The 25107-nt window shown below is 39.0% G+C and overlaps 1 protein-coding gene across 1 annotated transcript in view; it reads right to left on the reverse strand.

The window, feature by feature from the left end:
- Positions 1 to 328: 328 nt before the first annotated feature.
- ABCI13 (non-intrinsic ABC protein 11) overlaps positions 329 to 25107 on the reverse strand; it is a 49054-nt gene continuing 24275 nt past the window's right edge. Inside the window, exons 4-10 of the mRNA XM_010277668.3 lie at positions 8458 to 8535; positions 8297 to 8358; positions 8108 to 8183; positions 3353 to 3460; positions 2459 to 2634; positions 2181 to 2265; positions 329 to 757 (exon numbers count right to left, since the gene is read on the reverse strand). Coding sequence (XP_010275970.1) covers positions 716 to 757; positions 2181 to 2265; positions 2459 to 2634; positions 3353 to 3460; positions 8108 to 8183; positions 8297 to 8358; positions 8458 to 8535 — 627 coding nt within the window. The 3' untranslated portion in view covers positions 329 to 715. The remainder of the gene's footprint in view (positions 758 to 2180; positions 2266 to 2458; positions 2635 to 3352; positions 3461 to 8107; positions 8184 to 8296; positions 8359 to 8457; positions 8536 to 25107) is intronic.

The following is a 25107-nucleotide window of genomic DNA, read 5'->3' on the forward strand; positions in this document are numbered from 1 at the left end:
TTTTGATAACCAGATATAATTAACAAGGCGTTGTCAATGGGTAGTATATATTGATAGACAATATTACAAAAGTTCAAAGTACCGATATGTATCAATTTTTTATCCCACTGATACATTAACTACTACGAAGGACAATATTACAAAAGTTCAAAATAATCTGCATACTATCCATCAACTGTACTGTGCAACATGCGTGGAATGGCACCAAAATCATAATACTTTAAAGTTTAAACCTTGACAAAGCTAAGCTGATTTTGTAGACATGATCTTTCCTATTTGCCCAATACTCAATACGATATTGACTACTTGGCATTGCTGATCTTTAGCCTTTTTATAAAATGGCAATCATAATTCATAAGAATTTATAACAAAAAAAAAACATTAGGGTAGTCATACATTTCCAATGCACAATAGCTTATTCATGCGTTCCATTTTTCTCCAGTGGGGAACACAAAATAAATCCCCAAGAAGTGTAAGCTTGTGCAGATTAAATAAGAGTACCAACAAGAAGAATCCAAAGACAGAAAAGGAAAAAGAATAAATATAGGAATCAGATTGTGAATATCAGATGGCAGATCCATCCTGAACGACTTTTCACAAACTTCCAAGTTTGGTAGATCCACCAAGATCAGATGATTTCTCAAGTTGAACGCAGAGATGCTATCCACATTCAAGAAGCCATGACCAAGTGTTTCAATCGTATGTAGAGTACTCATCATAGATAGTTGATTGGTCCATCTAAGCTTCCAGAGGCAAACTGGAAATCCAGATAAGAAACAAAATCTATTTTAGAACTAACATGTATTTGATGAATTGGTAACTTACCATTAAAAAAAAAGAATTAATTAGTGTTAGAACGAGCAAACTAGATTTAAGGGGCAGAAAAAAAAAAAAAAAAACTCAATCAGCTTGATTTTGGAGCCAATTCATCGGGCTGATTTTGGAAAACGAGAGCCAAAAGAGAAGAAAACTTGATACACAGTAAAGGAATAGTTTTGTGCACCCTTTTAGAAGTCCAAGGACTCTTGAAATTAAATAACCATACATAGGATTTGTACAGCTCAATGTTTAAAAACGTGGAGGCGTGTCACTACCTAGAGACATGAGGTGTAAGCCTCCTCAAGAAGAGGAAGAAGAAAAGGATTCTTGTTTCTTTAAAAGATGTCATATTAAGAAGAATGAGGATGCACAAGGCTAGTTGAAGCAGGGCCTCCTAGCACAGAAAAACACATTGGTTGCATCAGAATAGTGGCCCTGGGGGGGAGCCAAGGCAGTCCAGAAGCGGAGCCCCCGCCAGAGTTCCTTTTCCTTCCCATTCCTATACTTTTCTTCTTTCTGTGTGAGGCACACACCTAGCATGCCTCATGCTCCCAAGGTTAGGGCTGTCAATGGGTTGGGTCTGGATTGGGACTGCCTGTACCAGTCCCATCAAAACAATAAACCCAGAACCGTCCCAATTAATAATTGGGTCTAACCCAATTACACTGAGCCATAATCATTTAAATAAATAACCTAAAACTTGTTTTTTGATAATATAACCTTAATAAAATGATAGTAAAATAATAAATTATTTATATATTAATAAATCAAGTGTTTTTAATCATAATTGTCTTATGTATTATCTATCAAATTTACACTTTTACACAAAATATAATAAAAATTACAAAATAACTAGGAAGCCCTTACATACTAACAAAATAATCAGTCGGGGTCTGTGTTGGATTGAAACAAGCAAGATCCAAAACTGACCCAATTATTAGTCGAGACAAAACCACAGAACCAGAACCGATATAATCAGTTCCGTCAATTTGGGTCTGCCAGGTAGAACCAACTGATTGACAGCCCTACCCGAGGTGTATGCTTCAGAGGGATCAATGCCTCCAGCATGCACCTCAAGGTCATTTTGAGAGCGCCTCGTGCCTCCAGGCATATTGCCTTCCATACCTTTTAAAACATTGGTAGAGCTATTCCAAAACTCAAAGAACCTTTTTCTCTCCAAAATCCTATCATTCTTAATTGACTAAAAATTTGCAAGTCCTAGAATCAATATTAACATTATTTAGAATTGGTATTTATTCTGCGGCTCTGCCAGAACCAAGTTTTCAGATATCAATTCCTACTTTTGTTCACACTAATTGATAGGCAGTAAGGGGCGTGAGACACACCCAATGCAACTTTACCTGTCTCACTATCGGATTTGTTGATGTGGTGAACTCATCAGTCATTCCTTCCCAGACGACTCTCCCCTCATAGAGGAACAATAACCTATGTTGAAAGACCTTGCTGTTAGCTTAAGACATTTTGAAAATACTATGTATTTGGTTTTGATATAAAATAAGAGAAAACAGAACATTGATGGAAGTTCTCAACAAAGTTTGTGAAATTCCTTAATAACTTTCCCTCAACTTTCTTTTATCAAACCAAATACAGTATAAATGTTATTTGATAGAAAATTTACCTGTCCACAGCTCTTCTTATGGTACTATGTTGGTGAGTGACAACCACATAAGATGCAATTTTCCCTGGTTTCCCCATAGCATCTTCACCCTTCAAATGGACAGAGCGGATCAGATCTTCAACCACAGTAGATGCAATGGGATCAAGTCCAGCAGTAGGTTCGTCATACAAGAGCACCTAATCAGGAAAACAAAAAGAAAAAGAAAATTCTCTTAAGAAACATAACAAGTTTGTATTGCAAGTAACCTTTCTCATAAGTTTCCAAAAAATGAGTATCATGGCATCATGCAGTCTCCAATAGACCAAATATAATTTTATAGATTCAAACAAAGAGAAAAAAAAAAGGTAAGATAAAAAACCAGGGGCAATCATCAATCGGAATCTAAGAAAGCAGTGTGGTTCAAACTGATCATAATTCATAAGGGCTGTACTACTATAGAGAACTAATGTTAAAGGTGTTTCAGTAATTTACCTTTTAATTATTTGGGGTATCATTGTAATTTTCATTTCCATTAAGAAAGTATAAAAATAGAGATGAAAGGACATCAGAGCCCATGTTTCTTTTGAGGCTTACAACTTATAAGCCTGATGTGTTCACCAATTCATTTGAGGCATACAACAACTCATAAGCCGCACCCATCCATCAGGTATCTATGCATAGGAGATTTTTTTTCTACCATGTCATACATGTTCTTCCACTAGACATCCAGCTATAGGTAATGACTTCTTTTGCTTTCTAGGCTACTAAATTTTGAGTATTTCCAGATAATGTAAAGATGAGAAAAACAGCTTGCTTTTGGCCATGCAAAACAAAATAGGCTGAAAAACATCTATTAAATTCCAAAAACAAGAGAAGAGCTCTCTTCAACTACTGGTTATATTAATTTGAACATACCTCTGGTTCTATTGTCTCCTTTGTGTTGTCATAAATTATCGACCGAGCCAATGCCACTCGTTTCTTCATTCCACCAGACAGCTCCGAAGGCAATCGATCCTCAACTCCCTGCATGAATGTCAAGTTAATTTTTTCTTCACATCTTCGAGTGATGAATTTGCATATTTGCATAAAAGTCCAAAGTTTAGTTTAGAAAGGCTTTGAGGATAAACTAAGGTTTGCTTTAGGCATTGCTGAGATAAAGGTACATTTTCAGGGATTAGACTGAATATCAGACCAGCATGGGCAGAGGTTCAGTAAGTTGTAGATTCTTGTAGGATGGTTTAGAGTGGTGTGAACTGTGGAGGTATTGACACCTACTAGAGAGGCTAAAACCCTGGCATCCTGAGCGAAGATCTAATTCCACTGGATATGAAATCAGAAAATATTTTGGTGGATGCTCTTGATAGGGAAGGGGTTGATAGGGCTCCTTTTTTCATAGTACAAGACACTTCTTCTCTTATGCATTCGTATGGAGTTGAGTTTTGTTAGAGTCGGCTGTACAGGGGTATTTTGGTCATTTTATTTTATATTAAGAGTGTGGTGTAAAGTCATTTATATTCTGGTTTAAGCATTATGTCCCATACTTAATTAGGGGCATAAGTGTTAAGGGTGTAAATGGATCGAATTCGAACTGAATCAGGCAATATCCAAGTTTGAACCCAATTAGGAAATCTGATATCCGAATTCGATTCGATATCCAGCAGATATTGAAAATTAATGTTCGAATTCGATTAAATATTTGAATATTCAATTTGAATTTGATCAATAAATATTTTATTTATATAAACTACATAAATATATAAATTACTTATATAATTCAATTATTATATATATAAATTATATAAAACATTTAAATATTTTATATAAGAATTAAGTAATCGGTCGAATTTGGATATTTACCGAATCGAATCAGGTCATATCCAAATTCGAATCCGATTAGCTATTTGATATGAATAGGATATCTGAATTCAACCGATTAAATATTCGAATTATCCAAATTCAATTCGATTATGTTGAATCTCGAATTCGATTCGAAATCGGATTTTCGAATACCGTTGACACCCCTAATAAGTGTCTTTGTGCTTTTAATTAGAAACATATAAATAATACCTGGCTGACTAGAGATAGAATAGTTCTCTAGTCCGAACCAGTTCTCTCTCTCTCTCTCTGCTACTAATCTCTGTTATTCTAGGGCTGAAACCAGTACAGATCAGTTCTGTAACAAGTTGTGCCTCCAGGTACATGAGGTCCATGTTGGTCTAGTACTTTATGCATGTACCTTGCCACTCCTTTGGATTAATAAATTTCTGTTATGAGAGAGAGGGTGCCCATTAGATATACTTAATGATTTATCAAATTTACTGCTGTGTGATCAGCAGAGAAATGAGTTGGAAATAAACCAGAAATAAATCTGAGTTTTAGTTAAGAGAAAATAGAAAAAGAAGAAGAAAGAGGAAGTTCAGAAGGAAGAAGAAAGTGGGAAGAAGAAGAAAGAAGAGAGCTAAGTGATCCTCTTTTCAGTCGCCTAAAACCTTTATTAAAGCTGATTGTAACTTAGGTACAATTACAAGGATGCCCTCAGTGGGGTGGCTAACTCAGTAAAGATGATAAAAAAGAAACAAAACTGGCCCATTAACTTAACATGACACGCTATTAGCAGCACAAATAAAATAAAAGGATTAAGGCCCATTCAGCCCATCATATTGAGCATAGATATCAATAATACCCAGCTTGCTTACATAGTGTTGTAACTTTGCTTTAGGACACCCTTGGTCAAAACATCTGCTAAATGTTCTTCTAAAGAAATGAAAGGAAGGCAAACATCTCTTGATGCCACTCTTTCTCTTATGAAATGCTTGTCTACTTCAATGTGCTTTGTTCTATCATGTTGAACTGGATTATAAGCAATATTAATGGCTGGCTAATTATCATAGTACAACATCAGAGGCTTATCATAGGCAATGCCCATCTCTTCTAGAAGGGACTTAAGCTACAACAACTTTGAAACTCCATGGGCCATGGTCCTATATTCTACCTCAGCTAAGCATCTGGCTACAACAAATTGCTTTTTACTTCTCTACAAGACATCTCCTGCTACCATAACACAGTAACCACACGTGGATCTCCTGTCATTTATATTTCCAGCCTAATCAGCATCTGTATAAGTCACCAACTTCATATGTCCATACTTAGCAAAGAGGAAGCCCTTTCCCGAGGTCTCCTATGGATCCCAATGTGAAGATAATTGATAGTCAGGAGGAGCCATTAGAAGACCCCACAAGATACCGGAGATTGGTAGGCAAGCTGGTCTATCTTACCATCACTAGGCCTGACATCTCCTTTAATGTTGGAGTCCTCAATCAATTCATGTAGAATGCTACAACTGTTGACTACTCATTTGGATGGTATTATGAGGGAGTTGATGTATCTAAAGGGTGCTCCCAGTCGAGAGTTGTATAATAAAAGGGGAGATATATCTTTGGTAGGGTATTCAAATGCAAATTGTGCAGGGTCTCCAACGGACAGGAAGTCTACTACAAGTTATTGTACCTTCTTGTACAGAAATCTTGTCACTTGGAAAAGCAAGAAGTAGAGTGTGGTTGTTAGGAGTAGTGCTGAAGCTAAATACAAGCAATGGCCCATGCTACTTGTAAGCTAGTTTGGCTAAAGCATCTTCTTCAGGAGATGAATATCACAATTAGACAACCCATTAAATTATCTTGTGACAACCAAGACACAACACATATTACCTCCGATCCAATGTTTCATGAAAGGACTAAACATATTGAAGTTGATTGCCATTTTGTGAGAGATAAAGTAACAAATGGAGATATTGTTACTCCCTATGTTAAATCTGAAGACCAAGCAATTGATATTTTTACTAAAAGTTTGGGTCGCTCAAGGATGGATTACATTTGTAACAAACTAGAACTTTATGATACATATGCTCTAGATTGAGTGGGAGTCTTAGAATTGTTAGAATTAGTTGGAAGGGTCATACTTGTCTTTTCCCTTGTTATTTTTTATCTCTTATATGTGTTGTAGCTTATCTAGGGGCATTGTTGTCATTTCAGAAATCAGTAAAATGTTAATACAAGCTGGGTCAACAGTGAGGAGAGTGAGTTCGACTTCTCCTTGCTTGTCTTCCCTCTTTTCTTCTCTTCCTCTTCTCTATCTCTTCCCTACCTTCTACCTTTGCTTCTTTTTCTCTGTTTTCTTTCACTTTACTTCTCTTTATTGAAGTTGGAATAAGGTCAAATTATAGTATACAGAGAAACTCCTCTCCCCCTACTTGCAGGTTGAGGAAGCTGCTTGCAAGATAAATCTTTGCATAATGCCATTGTTCTGAATAGGTACATTTAGCTTGCTCCCAAATCTCATACGCCACATGACCTATGGCAGCATGGACAGTAGCAGGCTCAACATCACCATACTATTTTCTTTATCCCACTTATCATGGTCTACACTCCCAGACTTCGACTCTTTAATCTTACCATTAATATCACCTATCTTTCGCCTTGCAGTTATGTAGAGTTTAATTTCCTTTGACCATTCTAGGTAACTAAGTCCATCAAAGGGAATTACAGCCATAGGAAAGTTCATATCAAATCCCCCACTCAATCCACCATGAATCCTCAAAAGACATGCTAGGAGAGGTCTGATTTCACTATTCAGTCACAAAGAACAGCAGAAAAGAGAGATTATCACTGCTATCATAAGAACACTTGATTTCTACAAACCAGCACTATAGAATCATTCCCCTTGTTCACACCAAAAATCACACACTACCACACTGCTGAAAAAAATTCCAGAGGTAAAAAACAGACTATTCATGTTATGGACAGCCCCTACAAGTATCATGTCACCCTATTTCAGGCCACACAAGCACTGCAATCACCAAAACAATGTAGAGAACTGATGCTGCAGCAGGTACAGGTCATACAGACCAATACAACCCACCTACCTGGGTACAAAAAGGAACACACGAACCACATGGAACTCTATTCACCCCTCTTTCGGGTGATTTCTTGGCATACAAGAAAAAAAAGGGGAAAAAAGCATAGGAACCACTTACAGGTCAGCTGATGCACTTCCCTCTAGATTCAATCCAAAAAGAAAAGAAGTCTGAAGGAAAAAAAAAAAAAAAAACTTGATTGGACTGTCTTTAATCCCAAAGCCGATGCTCTGATACCATGTTTTCTTAGTAGGAAGTGTTAGAAAGTCAGAGGAGAGAAGAGAGAAGAAAGATTCAGAATCAAAAAGATAGGCTGGCAGCGTCAGTTTAAATATTTATACTAGGGCGACCCAAGACATAAAAATCAAGAGAAAAAATTACAAATGTGCCCCTGCAGCACTAAAGAATAAACATATGATAGTTTAACACTCAATATACGCTACTTTACATGCTAGAAACTAGTTTTGCATACTCTCCTAAATGGATGAAGTATCCATGTCAAACACACATTGGATTCTTGAGGGGCACTTCAATGTAAGGTTTTCCTTTTTTTTCCCCCTAGATTATTTGATATAAATGAACAACCAACATACAATATGAATTCCATTTTTCCCATAAAATGTTACTTTCTTCTAGGACACATGTCAGATCAGACACACCCCCCCCCCCCCCCCACCCCCACAAAGAAAAAAAAAAAAAAATCCTTGTCCTTATAAAATTGCTAGAAACATGCACAGCAGTTGCCCTTTCAACCATACCTTCAACCCAACAGCAGCCAAATTTTCAGTCACAAGCTCTGCTATTTGCTCCTTGGACATTAAGGAATTTTCATACCTATCCAGCAGCATACCAAATTAGGCATGATGTCAGTTATTGCAAGAATTAATCTTCCTGATCTGGAAAAAAGAGTGGATATCAATTATAAGATAATGCAGAGTTTCACTTACAAAAGGAAACCAACATTTTCACGAACTGTTAAAGAATCAAAAAGTGCAGCACTCTGAAATACCTGTTATCAAAATAAAAGGAAATACAAGCATCAAATTATTTTCCAGAAAGACAAACCCTATACTACTAATAATAATACAACATAGAAGACAAGATGTACCAAACCAATCCTAAGGCCTGTTATCTCCTCGTCACTAATCAGACCATGCCTCTTCCTTCCCCGAATGAAAACCTCCCCCTGCACATTTAGCATAAATATTATTTACAAAGTGGATTGAAAATTATAAAATTAATGCCTAAAATAACTTATTCTATTGGCACTAAGAACTGCTACAAATTGGCCTATGTAGATAATTAGAATGCACCAAATCAAAAGAAGAGGACCAGTGGAATGTAAATTCCTAAACATTTAAGCACCAGTTACATGTTTCAATCCATGGTTATTCATCCACATGAAATAGCCAAATAATTAGCTTAGCACATCAATGCAACAAAATTATCAACACTTGGTGTGGAGAATCTTGATGTACTGTAATACTATTGTTGAGTAAGGGCAGTTTTTTCCTTTTATATGTTTTTGTATTAGGGCAACTAGTTGCTTCTTTTGTAATCTATATAAATATTTTAAGCTGAAATGTGTATGTAAGAAGGCCTGAGGATGAGGGAAATGGAATCTAACAGTATTTTTTGCCTTTTTTCTTAGAAATTACAAGAATGCCACTCTCTACCAACTCTCTCTTTTGCTTTTTTTTCTTTCAAATTACAAGAATGCCACTCTCTCCTACCAACTCTCTCTCTCTCATTTCTTTCAAATTACAAGAATGCCACTCTCTCTCCTACCAACTCTCTCTCTCTCTCCTGCCATCTCTCTCTCTCATTATAAATTACAAGAATGCCACTCTCTCTCCAACTGAGGGAGACCTCAGCTCACTGCTAGGGGACCTGCAATCAAAGGTAGTCAAGTTCGAGTCGTGCCAAGCTTAAACTTTTGAGCTCAAGCTCAAGTCTCTAATTCGAATCGAGCTCGAGCTAGACGACACCTCGATCACTGAGGGAGACCTCAACTCGACACCTCGGTCACTGTGGGAGATCTCGGCTCAACACCTTGACAACTGAGGGAGACCTCAGCTCGGCGGCACCTTGCCAACTAAGGGAGACCTTAGCTCGACACCTCGCCTACTAGGGAAACCTCAGCTCAACACTTCAGCAATTGAGGGAGACATCGGTTTGGCACCTCGGAAATTGAGGGAGACCTCAGTTCGGCACCTCGGCTACTTGAGAGACCTGCAATCAAAGGTAGCCGAGCACAAACTTCCTAGCTTTTGACTCGAGCCGAGCTCGAGCTCGAGCTCAAGTCTCTAATTCGAATCAAGCTCGAGCCTAATAGTTTATGGCAAGCCCCTGCAACGCAGGGCCCCCTCCACTAGTTTAGTCATTATGTTAAAATATCAAGTTTATAGGTGTGAACAGTAACACACCTCATTCTCTCAACAAACACCTCTTCGTCTCTTCTTCTCTCCTCTTTTTTCTTTTCTTTCCTCTTATCACACAATACCTTCTAACTTGGTATCAGAGCACCTTGAGATCAAGGGAATCATCTTCTGCTGGTCGTGACTCACAGACAAACCTACTGACATCAGCATGCCACCAGTTGACGTCAACAGTCCGTACAGCCCTATGTGTTTTTTATGCACATTGATGCACCTCAATTTTAAAGGAATTTTGGTATATGTTTCATGGTAGGTTGAAGATGTTTAAGATTGTTTTTTTTTTTGGATTTTCTGGATGAAAATTGGTGAAAATTCCAGATCTGAAGTTTGGGGCTTGTATTCTCATATGGTGGGTTGGCTGCCTTTAAAACTTCTTGTGTTTGGATCGTGGGAAATTACTAAGTCTGCAGGAAGTGATCCTCAACCTTTTGGAGCCCTAAAACATTTTTGAGAAAACTTTTTTCTTCCACCATTTTGTTACCAGCACCTGTTTTTCCCTTATTTTATTGATGCAACCCTTGTTCAATCTTGTGGCAAAGGGTTTTGGGTGTTCAGCTAGAGTTGGGATACTGTAGTGTTGATGAGAAATATTGTTTTTGGAAGGATTGTGATCAATGGACTCACACAATGATGTCCGTGTGTCTACCTATGTCTTCCTGGGAGGTAATGATAATGCCAGTGGACAGATTACTACCATAAAACTTGATGGGACAAATTCCCTTGAATGGTCCCAATCAGCTAAGCCTACAATCAGTGGGAGAGGTAAGCTTGGATTTATTACTAGTAAGGAAGTTAAACCAAAGCCTGAAGATCCAAATAGGAGCAGAATAATCTGTCAGTCATGTCATGGCTTGTATGCTTTATGTAGGCTAGCCACACATCACCCGCAACTATATGTTCCTTTCAACAGCCAAGGATATTTAGGACAGGTTAACTGCCACTTATTCCCAAGCTAAAAACATTGTTAGAATCTATCAATTAAGGAGCGAAGCATGTAATATGTGTCAGGGGGAGAGGTCGGTGGCTATGTATTTCTCTTCCCTATAATCAATTTGGGAAGAAATTGATCATTTAAAGGCTTTGGTGTGGAAGGATCCTGTTGATGTTGAACAAAACAGAAAGTAAATTGAGAAAAACCAAGTTTTTGATTTCCTTGTTGGACTGAATGCTGACTATGACTTCACCAAGCAACACATCCTTAGTGATGATATCTTGTCACTCTCCACAGCATATTCCCTCGTGCAGAATGAGGAGAGAAGGAATGCTATGATGTAAGTACATATAGGTGAGCACACTGCCCTTGTGTCCACAAAACCCAGAGTTCTGGTAAACCTCCTATGTTTGAAAAACCTAAAGAGATTATTTGTGAATATTACAAGAAGTCAAAGCACACCAAGGATGGATATTGAAAATTGAATCCCCACCTAAAGCTTGAAAAGTTTAAAACTCGAAAGAAGGGAAATGCTCATGTTGCTACAGGTAGTCATGATTCTCAGACGAATATGCTTAAGGGAAATCCTCCTACTCAAGCACCTACTCATGACACCTCCAATGTGATGAACAAACTAAGAGGCATCTTACTTCAACGTAAAGAGTGGGTTGTCTACATCTGCTGGTTCACATACACCTTCCAGTGCCTTTGCAAAATCAGGTACTATAGTACTGCAAAGGAGCCAATGATCATATGACCGATATGCCTTCCTACTTAACCACTTATAGATTATTTTCAGTGAAAGGTAACATTACCATTATTGATGGATCTCAGACTCCAATCTCAGGTTTGGGTGAAGTTAAACTTACCAACAACTCTGAACTCTGTATTCCAAGTTCCACAATTGCATAAAAATCTTATATTTATTAGTTCCCTTACCAAATCTCATAACTGTTATGTAACCTTCATTCCATCTTATTGTGTCTTTCAAGATCTGAGTACAGGAAGACAAATGGCAATGGACATCAGGCCGATGGAGTTTATCTTCTTTATCAGTCTCCAAAGTTAGGGTTAATGTGTCAATTTGAGTCCTATCATGATAAGAAACTAAGTCAATTGAAATTGTGGCATCACCGTCTTGGGCATGTGTCTTTTGGTCCACTGATGTTTTTGTTTTCTAGTTTGTTTGAGCCTTTGCTTAGTTCTAGTCTATAGTGTGAAGTTTGTCAACTATCAAAGTAATGTAGAACCACATATTTTGCAAGTAACAAAAGAAGTAATATTGTTTTTGTTTTCCAAGAAGACAAAAAAGAGAAAAAAAGAGAGAAACAATGTGAGAAAGGCTCAAAAGTGTGCTAGCAGTGCTAGCCATTCTATTATATATTAGGGCAATCAAAGTACAAGAGATAAAATTACAATAGTGTCCCAGTAGTCGACTACTAGGAAACCTCTTCATCATGTAACCGACAACTAGGAATAGTATACTGATAGTAGTCGACTACTAAGAACAATATATTGATAGTAGTCGGCTTTGCCGCTTTATAAAAATGAGCCTATCTCTACCTTCCTAGTTCCTTACAATTCTGGTTCTGGATTTGGTTGGGATTTGGGTTTAAGAAGGGCTATTAGGGATGCTGAGTTAAGTAGTACTTTGTCTCTCTTGAGCGTACTTGATGGGGTGTACTTGGACCCACTTCAAGCTGATAGAAGAATCCGGACCCCCACTACTCATGGTTTGTTTACTTGCTCTTCCTTTTTCAAAACCCTAACCCAACCGGATACTATTGGGAGTCTACCTTTTCCTGTTAAAGAGTTGTGGAGAAAACCTATCCCTCCTAGGATTGGTTGTTTTTGCTAGGAAGCTTACTTGGAAAGAATCAACACCTGTGATGTGCTTCAAATAAAAAGAACAAAGAGTTGTTTGTATCCTTATTGGTGTTGTCTTTGTAAGGTTGATGGTGAGAATTACTACCATTTATTGATCTCTTGCTCATTTGCTAAAGGTTTATGGGAATAGTTTTCTTCTTTGTTTGGATGCAGGTGGGCCCCACCACCAGATGTTAAAAGTTTGTTTGCTCCTTCCTTTTCTAGATTGCCAAAGAAAAGGAGAAGAATAATGTGGCGTTGTGTGAGAGTTGTTGTTTGGACTGTCTGGGAAGAAAGGAATTCCAGAATTTTTTCAATGAAGGAGAGGAATAAGGAAACCATTCAGGAGGTGATTTGCTCCAAGGTATTCCATTGGCTTAAATCAATGGATCTCTTCAACAATGTCTCAATAGATGATTTGTCAAGAAAATGGAAAGAAATTGCCTTTTCAGCCCCGGTTCAAGAGGTTTCAGTTCCAACTTGGTCCCCCCTCCAAGTGGATTCTATAAATTGAACTTTGAAGGAAGCAGCATTGGTAACCCAGGGCCTTAGGGTATTGGGGATGGAAAAGGGATGGAAAAGGGAAAATAACTTCTTTGTTCTCAGGCCCAATTGAAGAGGGTGACTCTCTTAAAGCTGAGATTTTGGCAGCTTTAGAAGGTATTCAAAGAGCTAAGGACTTAAACTTGAGGAAGCTGATCATCAAAGGAGATTCTAAGCTGGTGATAGATTGGCTAAAGGGAGATAAAACTGGCTTGTGGATGTATAGCAATGAGAAGAAAAAATTCAAGTGGTTGAAAAAAGAAATGGAAGTTAAAGTAGCTTGGGTTAAGAGATGTGCAAACTCCTTTTGGGCTCAACTGTAATTTTCTGCAATGTTTCTTGTGTGGGGGGGATAAGAGAGGTTACCTCCCCTTTGTATTCCTTTTTCTCTAATTAATGAAATCCTTTGTTATTGATTAAAAAAAAAAAAAAACTTGTTGAAAGAAATAGGTGTACAAATTGATACTCCAATGATCTTATATTGTGACAACCAAGCTGGCCATAAATATAGTCTGCAATCCTGTTCAACATGATTGTACAAAGCATATAGAGATTGACAAGCACTTCATTAGAAAAAGAATTGCCAGTGGAGAGATTTGTTTACCTTTTGTGAGGTCTGAAGATCAGTTCGTCGATTGTCTCATTAAAGGTGTTCCCAAGCCAAAACTTAACAACAATTTGGGCAAGCTGAGCATGATAAATATCTATGTTCATCTTGAGGGGGAGTGTTGAGAGTGTAAGGGCAGTTTTGTCCTTCTATATGTTTTTGTATTAGGGCACCTATTTCTGGGATTTTTTGTAATTTTTCATTATGTTCAAATATCAAGTTTCTAGGTGTGAACAGTAACACACCTCATTCTCTCGACAAACACTTCTTCGTCTCTTCCTCTTCTCTTTCTTCTTTTCTTTTCTTTTTCTTTTTTCTATCACACAATAACTTTTAACTACTATAATCCCTATTGTACTTTACTTTTATTCTTTTATTATTGTTTCCACTCTTTGGGGGTGGAGGTCAATCATTACATTGACACCCCTGGAATCCCTATTATTGTTTCCACTCTACCAGCTGTTGATTCTGTTTCAGTTTTTGGATGTTGGAGGATTGTTTGGGGAGTCGTTGGATTATCACCAAGTCCTGTTTGAGGACTTTTTGAAGGTTGTCTTGATCAACCGAAACTAGTAGAGTTTTCCTGGAGAAGACGCCCAGCAGGTCGGTATTTTTTTCATTTCTTCTGATCGGCTGATCCGATCATCCTAAGAATCTGGAGTTAGTGTCAGTCTGGCCTTCTTTCATTATCCATTTGATCTGATCTGAAGTTGGATTCAATTGTAGAGGGGTTTTGATCCTGCCTTATGATCAACAGTCCCGGAACCTTCCTTCTTTGGATTGCCATCAACCTACACCTGCTGTTGTGAGATTTCTGCTGAGAAATCTTGTTCCATTCGATGGGATGTTACTCCTGCTTTGTGTTTGGATTGTTTCTGATTGAATTTGGCAGGTTTATCACTAGTTTATCTCATTTGAGCATTGATTTTAGTACTGTTATTCCTCTGTTTGAACTGTGATTATTATCTAGAATGGCTAAGAAGGCTTATCATTCCCATGAAGTTTGATGGAACTAATTACAGCATGGTGGAAGTTCCATTTTGATTTCTTTGTTGAAGGAAAAGTTCTGGAGGGATATTTGAATGGAAAAGTTACTAAACCTGATGAAATCGACACCAAGGCCTATCCACAATTGTATCTGGATAATGGAAAAATAGTTTCCTGGATACCTAGTTCAATAGTTTCTCAAATCTAGGGGTGTCAATTGGACAGGATTTGGTCCAATCCAATCCAGTCCATATGTGAGTCCATTATAAATGGACCAGGTCCAATCCAATCCAATGAATATTTTGGACCAGTCCAATTGAATGTCTGGACCATCCAATATGTTCAAATTCGTTTTGATTTAGATTGGTTTCAACCCAAACCCAGTCCATTGACACCTATATTCTTATCTTATAACAATGGACCAGATATTGGCTTAATCCAACCCAATCCAATATAAATTTATTACAGACGGACCGGGTCCAATCCAATCTAATAAATATTTTGGACCGGATTGGTCCAATCCAATATGTCTTGTTGGTCCGTCCAAATTGATTTTGGACTGGATGGGATCCAATCCAAAACCAGCCCATTGACACCCTTACTCATATTGTTGTACCCATGAGAAGAATGTGAACTGCTTATGAAGAAAGTTTACCATCAACCTGATGAAATCAACACCAAGGCCTATTCACAATAGAATCTGGATAATGGAAAAATAGTTTCCTAGATACTTAGTTCAATAGTTTCTCATATTGTTGTACCCTTGGAGGCTCACCTTGCCTAATTGCCAAGTAGTTTTGTATATTGTGTTATAAAAAACTTTTACATTCTTAATCTTTTAATATTATAATTATAAAATAGACATTACTAAACTAAACTATTAATTTTGTGTGTTTATATACTAATTTCTTTTTTCTTTCTTTTTACTGATCAAAAAAATATACTAATTTCTTTTTATTATTTTCTAATTTGTTAGGGTTTAATCAACACAGACATTGTTAACTACTGTATTGAACCCTCAAAGACTTCAAAATCTGAACCAATAAGTAAGGAAGAACTTAAAATTTGTCTAATCATTTCCTTCCACCTTTTTTTTCTTCTTTTCCTTTAACAAAAATAGGGGTTCAGCCCCTATATTTTTTAATTTCTTTTCTTTCTCCTTGTTCTTCTCACGAATATGTTGATTTTCTAGACTTAAACATGAAGTTTATACTTTTCTTATGAAAATTATGGATAATTATTAAGGAAATATGGTTATGGAACCTAGGGAACCACCCTAGGATATATGTTTTTTACTTAAAAAAATCTATCGCCTAGGCATTGCCTAGGAGACCAGGCGTTGTGGAAGTAACACGTATTGCCATCTCCCTCCTTGATCCATTGCACTCTAGATCTATGCCTCCAATACATTTCTTCCCTCCATACAATATTCTCCCACTCAAGCTTAACACAACACCCTTTCTCCAATTCATCCCAATCAAGCAAACCCTTAGCTTCTTTATCATCTAACAAAGTCAACTCTTTCCAGATTCTATCTTTTTCAGTGGAAATAGGATTAAGAGTTCCTTTGCTCCATATCTTCAGTCTAGACTTCACATATTGAAGCTTCACAAAGTCACTTCTTTTTTTTTCATAGATAAAAGTTCAATTGATTTCATTAGAAGCAAATGATAAAAAGTCCATTACAAGCATCCCAATATGAGGTGCAAGGTGCAGCCTCACTCATTAATACAGAAACATCATAAAGTTACAAGTGGGTCCAGTACAACTGATCCCTAGTTACTCCTTGTTTAGCTAGAGAATCAGCAAAAGCATTTGCCTCCCTCCCCACCCATTGTATAGTTTCTTTTTTTTTATCAATACACCCCACCCATTGTATAGTTACATCCATCTGCTGAGTAATCCATTTGAATTTCTTCATTTCATTTCTGTAAGCCCAAATCACTGAATCTGGGTTTTTTAACCAACCCACCACCACCTTGAAGTCCCCTTTTATCACCAAATTTTCCAATCCTAACTCTCTTGCAATCTGTACGCCTTGTAGAGCTGCATACAATTCTGCCTTTAAGGAGTCTCCATTCCCCACTGGTCCTGAGAAGAGTGCTCTTAAATTTCCTTCCTTGTCTCTGATGACCCCTCCTATTCCAGTTGGGCCTAGGTTGCCTTGACTACTCCCATCGAAGTTTAGTTTCAGAAATCCTTCAATGGGAGGTATCCAAGCCAACCTTGCCTTAACCTTCTGCACTGAGCTAGAAGCCACTAAAGACCAATTCCTCCAAATATCATCAAATGTGAAATTTTTGAATAGTTCCAACGTTTGTAGCCAATGTACAACCCTAGTCATTACACACTCCATAATTTGTCGTTTGCTCCTTTCTTTCTCTTGGAAGATTCTGGCATTTCTCTCTTCCCACAAGGTCCACACCATTGCTGCTCTAGTGTACCTCCGCATTACTCTTCCCCTCTTCTTTGGTAAAGCAAAGGTAGATGGGTCAAATAGCATTTTTATCTCCATTGGCATAATCCACCTGCACCCAAACAAAGAGAAAAACCAATCCCATATATCTGTAGCAAATGAACAGGAAAATAGTAAATGGTAACAAGATTCACCATCAGATTTGTATAGAGTGCACCAATTCGGAGAAATACACAGAAAAGGCCTCTTCTTTTGCAAATAATTCAGAGTGTTAATTTTCCCCAATAGCCACTTCCCAACAGAAAGCCTTAATTTTAGGGGGAATCAGCTGAAATCACACTTCTTTCCAAGGAAAGGACAGAGAGGAAGGGGACTAACAAAGAGCTTTAAAAAAGGAGGCACAAGAAAAGGAACCTTTAGAGCTTGGGAACCAAATTCTTCTATCTGGACAAGAAAGCTCTAAGCAAACACTATCAAGAAGAAGGAAAAGCTCTGACAGATAAGTTGCTTCCTCATCCCTCAAACCCCTCCGAAATCCGAGATCCCAATTAAGACTCAAAGACAAAGAAGGAAGAGCCAAAAAAATTGAAATGACCTTTTTTTTTATCAATCTACCCACATATTGATAAAAATATGTCTACCCACAGTCTATATGAGAAATGGGAAAGAACTCCATTTCCTAAGATCCTAGATAAAAAATAAACTGGCAAGAGACCAACATGTGAAAACCAGTTGGAGAGAGTGCTGTAGAGTGGTACTGGGGAAGTGAATGTTTTAATGGAGTTCATGCAGGCAGGTCAGTGGAGAAGATCCTTGAAGATAGAAGCAAAAAATCTCATGTTCGAAGAGATGAGAATCAAGGGGAAGGTAAGCCTGAAGGTAAGGGAAGCGAAAAAGGGTACAGTATTGCTGGAAGGATTAGAAGTGATCGAGTGGCTAAGAGAGTTCATAGCTGGAGCCTGTTCAAAAGGTAAGCAGATAAACTGGCAGGATTTTAGTACATTAGAAGGGAGAAGATATATTGTTGAATGTAAGAGGAATAGAAAAGGTTTCTTCATAGCTTTGGCTGAATTTTTTGGTAAGGGACGAAGGCAACTGGTGTGTCTACCAGCAGGAAAACAGAACCAAGATTGGGGGGAAGTTGACTGGTTGCTCAAAGAGTTCTTAGTCCAAAGAGTAGCAAATGATAAAAAAGCCTCCATAAGGGAGAAGGCATATCTCAGCAACAGCAGGGTAGAACAAGGGCCAGTGGTCATGACAAAAACAAAAGGCCAATGCAGAATGGTGGGAGGTCTAGAGAGAGAGGAGTGGGATAGTAAGTTTGTGATACCAGTTAGGGAAGCTAGGAAACTAGAGAAGTTGATGAGAGATTTCTTATGGGAGCCGGGACAAGAAAAAAAGGATCACTTGGTTAATTGGGAAATTGTGTGCAGAAGTAAAGAAGAGGGGGTTTGGGACTTGGGAGGGTAACTAGAAAAAATCAAACTCTGTTAGGGAAATGGTTGTGGCGATGGCCTTTGGAAAGAGAGAGATTGTGGCATGAGGTGGTGGGAAGCATTCATGGGAGGTCAGAGAATGGATGGGATGCTGGTGTATCGAGGCAAGCTAACCTAGCAGCACCTTGGAAGGCTATTCACAACACCCTTCCTCAATTCCTCAATTTTATCAGGTATGAAGTTTGTTCTGGCAACTCTGTCCTTTTTTGGGAGGATATTTGGGTAGGAGACACACCGTTAAAGGATTTGTTCCCTTCGCTTTTTTCTATTTCTTTGTACAAAAAAGAAGTGGTCTCAAAACTTGTCTCACCTTTGGGAACACCCTTAGATCCTACTTGGAATTTTGGGTTTCGTAGGACTTAGAGATGATGAAATTGATTCTCTTTCTGCTTTGCTTGGTTGTCTTAATAGGTTTGTTTGGATCCCTCCAAGCCAGATAAGAGGGTTTGGACTCCTAGACCCAATGGAACCTTCACTTGTGCTTCTTTCTTCAAGTCCATCTCTCAACTTTCTATTCACCAACCCTTTCCGTCAAAAGAAATTTGGTGTAGATCAGTTCCCCCAAAAATTATGGCATTTTGTTGGGAAGTATTCCATGGGAAAGTTAACACTTTAGATAACCTACAAAAGAGAAGACCTTAACTCTGTATTTCTCCTAATTGGTGTATCCTCTGTAGAGCTCACGGTGAGGATTGTTACCATTTATTAATATCTTGTCCCTTTTCTACAGACCTTTGGGCTTGGCTACTTTCGTTGTTTGGGGGTAGTTGGAGCCTACCAGCAGAAGTTCACATGCTCTTCAACCATTCTACCTTTTATTGGCCTACAAAAATAGGGAGAATTATGTGTAGATGTGCTCGTGTTGCTTTGATTTGGACTCTTTGGGAAGAAAGAAATCTTAGAATCTTTCAAGAAAAGGAAAGGAGCAGCCAGGATTTGAAAGACTGTGTGTTAAATAGGGCAATACATTGGCTGAAGACCTTGGAAATCCTTCATCAATTCTCCTTTAATGACCTCTGGAGAAATTGGTCAGCAGTAGCGAGGTGTTCATCTCTAAAGGACAAATCAATTACAAGCCGGTCTCCTCCATCCGAAGGCTCACTAAAGTTGAACTTTGATGGAAATAGCATGGGTAATCCAGGTTTATCCGGAATGGGGGGTGCTTTGAGAAATGCGAAGGGAGGGATTTTGTTGCTTTACTCAGGTCCCTTGGGATTTGGGAACTCCATCAGGGCAGAACTCTTAGCTGTTGTACAAGGGGTGCAATTTGCAAACCAGCTGGGGGTACAACAACTAATAATTGAGGGGGACTCCAAAGTGGTGGTGGGTTGGTTGAAAAATTCTGAAGAGGCTATGTGGCAATACAAGAATGAAATGAAGAAATTTAGTTGGTTGACAAGGAATATGTTGGTCACTGTACAGTGGGTGGGGAGATCAGCAAATACTTTGTCAGATATGTTAGCTAAGCAAGGGGTAAATAGGGAAGAATTATTTTGGGCTCAGTTGTGATTCTTGTTTTTCTTTCCTAGTTTACTTGTAAGATTCAAGGAGAGGCTGCAGCTCGCGCCTCTCGCTGGGATGATGTATGAACTCACTCTAAATTTGTTTCTGAATCAATAAATTTATTATTATTCATCAAAAAAAAGATCCTAGATAAAAATATTGATATAGACTCTTAACCTGAGCTGGACAGCATAGATCAATTAATGATAGCGTTGAATCTCTTAACACTACTTTAAGCCACTAAGCCATCTCACCTTTTTTTTATACAAAGAAATAGAATACAAAGAAGGAAATACCTCCTTTAAAGGTCGGTCACCAAGCCAAGAGTCTTCCCAGACCTGAATTAAATTCCCTGAGCCAACATCATACCTGATGTACCTGAGAAACTGAGGGAGGAGGCTATGAATTGCTTTCCAAGGTGCTGTCAAGGTAGCTCTACGCAATACACCAGCGTCCCAGCCATTCTCCAATCTACCATGTATGCTTGCCACTACCTCAACCCACAAATTTTCTCACTGAAGAGGCCATCTCCATAACCATTTCCCTAATAGAGCTATGTTAACAGATGTTATTTTATATATGTATAGTACCGCAGGGGTATTATTGTACTTTTCCTTTTCTTTATGTTTAGTTGTTGTCGCCCTAGTATAAATATAACATACTGCGCCGCCTGCAGTATCTCTTTGGACTCTCAGTCCTCTTGTCTCTCCTCTCCTCTCTCCCTTTCTCTCTTCTTCCTGTACAACATGGTATCAGAGCAGGATGTCCAGGTCTGAAGGGTGAAGTCGAGCAGTCTGTCTTTTCCTCTTCCAGCATGTAAAAGACTTTGTTTCGAGGGTGACAAACTTTCAGAAGTTATCATCTACTGTTCATCTGCTGTTCAGCTGCCCTGATGTTCGACTGAAGTAACCTTCTTTTACTTTGTTCTCATCTGCTGTTTGGCTGTCCTGATGTTCGACTGAAGTACCTTTTGTTTACACTCTTCTCCTTTCTGGTCGTGTGCCTGTGCTGGACCTGTTCTAGGTCTGCCGATTGGATGTGAGGTGAGTTGCACCTCTTTCTTCTCCTTTTTTTGTGGGGTCGTTTGATCCCTGTGAAACCGTAGGTCGTAAGGACCTTGTTTATGTGCTGCAACAGCAGCTTTTTGGTGGACTGAAGGTCTGGAAGTTGAAACCATAGGTCGTAAGGACCTTGTTTATGTGCTGCAACAACAGTTTTTTGATGGACTGAAGGTCTGGAAGTGGCTAGTACCTTCTGTAACAACTATTTTAAGGTTGTGTTCCTCTTTTGGGTGTTGTTTTTGAATCTGAAATCATGAGTGGTGAAGATTCTGCTACATCCGGAGTTTCCTCAACGCTGAATGGAATGAGTGGGGGTGTGGACCTATCCTTTCCCATGGCTGTTGTCCCTCTTGATGGTTTAAATTATTTAGAGTGGTCAAGAGGGATCAAGCTGTACATCACTGCAAGGGGGAAGATAGGTTATATTAATGGGAGAATAAAAGAACCACATTCTGGGAGTGCTGAATATGATAGATGGAATCAGGAAAACAGCATGGTTATGTCTTCGCTTTTAGTCTCTATGCAACCTCAAATAAGGAGGAATTTCATGTGGGCTGAAACGGCAAATGAGATCTGGGAACAAGCAAAATCAACATATTCGGAACTGCGACACTATGCAAAAATCTACCAACTACAGGCAGAATCATCTACTTGTAAACAGGGGGAGAGGTATCTATCTGTATATTACTCTGACTTGACTTCTATCTGGAAGGAGTTGGATCATTATCAGAGTGTGGAATGGAAGTGTGATGAAGATGCAAAACTGTACAAAAAACTCGTCTCCCAGCAGAGAGTGTTTGCTTTCTTACATGGTTTGAACCCTACATATGAGTCTATCAGGGTCCAGATCCTCAGTTTTAAGGATCTTCCATCAGTCCAGGAAGTTTATGCTCTTGTACAATCTGAAGAAAGCAGAAGGAATCTGATGAACAGTTCTGGTGGAGATGCAGTTGTGTTGGCCGCGAAAGGGAGTGTTACTACTAGTGGAGGAAATTCTTCCAGGAAAGGAGAACTTCAGAAAAAAATGGATGACAAAGATAAATTGTGGTGTACTCATTGCCAGAAGCCCCGACACACCCGAGATACATGTTGGGATCTCCATGGAAAGCCGAAATGGGCTCAAGATCTGAATAAGAAGCAAAGTTCAGATGTGAATAAAAGGTCAGGACAGCAAGGTACAAAGAAACACACTATGGCCAACATGGCTACTCGAGAGAATCAGCCCCCCATCCATACTGTGACTCAGACACATTCATCTGGATCTGACCCAAGGGAGGATATTATGAATTCCTTCCGTGACCATTTAGAGCTCTATGGTAGAGCAATTCGTCAGATAGATGCTCCTCCCTCAACCTCATTTGCGTCTACATCAGGTAACTCTGCCACAGCTTTCTATGTTGCTTCTCATACCCTTGACTCTCCATGGATCATTGATTCTAGAGCGTGAAAACACATGACTGGTACATCCTCTTACTTTCAAACCTATCACCTTCTTTCTGGAAGAGACAAGGTGAGACTAGCCGATGGATCATATGCTTCCATAGCTGGTCAAGGAACCGTCTCTCTTCCCCTTGGCCTTACCCTCTCTGATGTTTTACATGTTCCAAAATTTCCCATTAATTTGTTCTTTGTTAGTAGTGTTACTAATTCCTTAAACTACTCAGTGACCTTTTTCCCTTCTTACTGTGTGATCCAGGATCTAGCCTCGGGGAGGACAATTGGTAGAGGACGTATGGTTGATGGACTTTACATGCTGGAGAATAAGGCTGGTCTTCATGTTACAGAGTCTAAGAGTCAGTCCTGTAAGAGTCAAGTTTATTTATGGCATTGTCGCCTTGGTCATTTATCTTTTGAGTCTTTGAAAGTGGTGTTTCCAGATCTATTTAAGTCGGTGTCTGTTTCAGATTTCTCTTGTCAAACGTGTCAATTGAGTAAACATTGTAGAACTCATTTTCTTCCAAAAAATAGTAAATCTGAATTTCCTTTTCACATTGTTCATTCTGATGTGTGGGGCCCTGTTACTTTACCATCTGAGAGTGGTTACAAGTATTTTATCACCATCATTGATGATTATTCTAGATATACTTGGGTATATCCCATGCGAACCAGGGAGGAAGTACCAAAAATTATCCAAGATTTTCAGCGGATGGTCCTCACTCAATTTCAAACTGAAATCCAAAATTTTCAATCAGATAATGCGAAAGAGTATTTTCATAGTGATCTCACGGAATTCTTTGCTTCGCGTGGTTCACTTCACCGTAGCTCTTGTGCCCGAACACCACAACAAAATGGTGTTGCTGAACGGAAGAACCGCCATCTCCTTGAAGTGGCCCGGGGTTTATTACTCCATATGAATGTCCCCAAATGTTTTTGGCTTGAGGTTGTCCTTTGTTCTACCTACCTCATTAACCGTATGCCCTCTCGTTGGTTAGAGTGCAAAGCCCCACATCAGCTTCTCTTCCCTAAGGCCCCTCTTCTTCCCATTCCTCCTCGCGTATTTGGTTGTCGGTGCTTTGTCCAAAATCTGTCTTCCACTCGTGGGAAATTGGATTTTCGTGCTATTCCTTGCATATTCCTGGGGTACTCCTTCACTCAGAAGGGATACCGTTGTTTTGATCATGTTTTTCGGAAATTCTATATTTCCATGGATGTCTCTTTCTTTGAGAATGAGCTTTTTTTTCCCTGTTTCTCCTCAGGGGGAGTGTAGGAATGAGGAGAAACTGGTCCAGCTCCCTCCTCTTCCTAATCCTCCGCCTATTCGTGTCTTCTTCCGTCGTCGCAAAGGCCAACCAAATTCAAGAGCTGTGGAGAATCTAGAAGTTGTACCTCTAGTGCCATCAAACTCCTCGGGGGCGGATCATACTCACTCAGGTACCTTGGTTCCCAATGATGTCCCTGACCCCATTACAATTGATACCTCTATTACTAATGACCTTGACCTTCCTATTGCTCATAGGAAAGGTGTTAGATCGTGCACCACTAAACACCCCATTTCCCACTTTGTTTCCTATGAGAACATTTCTCCCTCTTTTCGTGCATTTCTTACTTCCATTGACAGTGTCCCTATCCCTAAGAATGTGGCAGAAGCTCTTTCAGTACCTAAATGGACAGATGCTATGAAGGAAGAAATTAATGCCCTTCATAAAAATGGCACATGGGAACTTGTAGATCTTCCTAAGGGAAATGATCCAGTTGGATGTAAATGGGTGTTCACAGTCAAATATAGGGCTGATGGCACGGTGGAGAGGTATAAAGCTCGTTTAGTGGCAAAGGGGTTTACTCAGGTGTACAGAGTTGATTATGCAGAGACCTTTGCTCCTGTTGCCAAGATGAACTCCATTAGAGTTTTATTCTCTCTTGCTGCTAACCTTGACTGGGATCTACATCAGCTTGATATCAAGAATGCATTCTTGAATGGTGACCTTGAAAAGGAAGTTTACATGATACAACCCCCTGGTTTTCAGGTTCAAGGCAATGAATAGAAGGTCTGCAAGTTGAAGAAGTCTTTATACGGGCTGAAACAATCACCAAGAGCCTGGTTCAGCAGATTCCATGTTGCGGTTCAGTAGAAAGGATACAAGCAATGTCAATTTGATCACACACTATTTGTGAAAAGAGGAGAAGGTAAAATTGTTGCTTTGATAGTATATGTTGATGATATAATTGTCACTGGTGACTGGAAGGATGAAATCCAGAGGTTGAAGATTTTTCTTGCCACACAGTTTGAAGTAAAGGATCTAGGGCCTCCAAGATACTTCCTTGGAATTGAAGTTGCCCGCTCAAAAAGGGGTATCTTCATTTCCCAAAAGAAGTATGTCCTAGATTTACTCCAGGATACTGGAAAAATGGGAGTGAAGCCAGTTGACTCTCCCATTGATCCCAACCATAAATTAGGTGACAGCCAGGGTGA

This window comes from Nelumbo nucifera, chromosome 4 (assembly GCF_055504915.1).
Source record: "Nelumbo nucifera cultivar China Antique chromosome 4, China Antique-T2T, whole genome shotgun sequence".
Classification (NCBI taxonomy): Eukaryota; Viridiplantae; Streptophyta; class Magnoliopsida; order Proteales; family Nelumbonaceae; genus Nelumbo; species Nelumbo nucifera.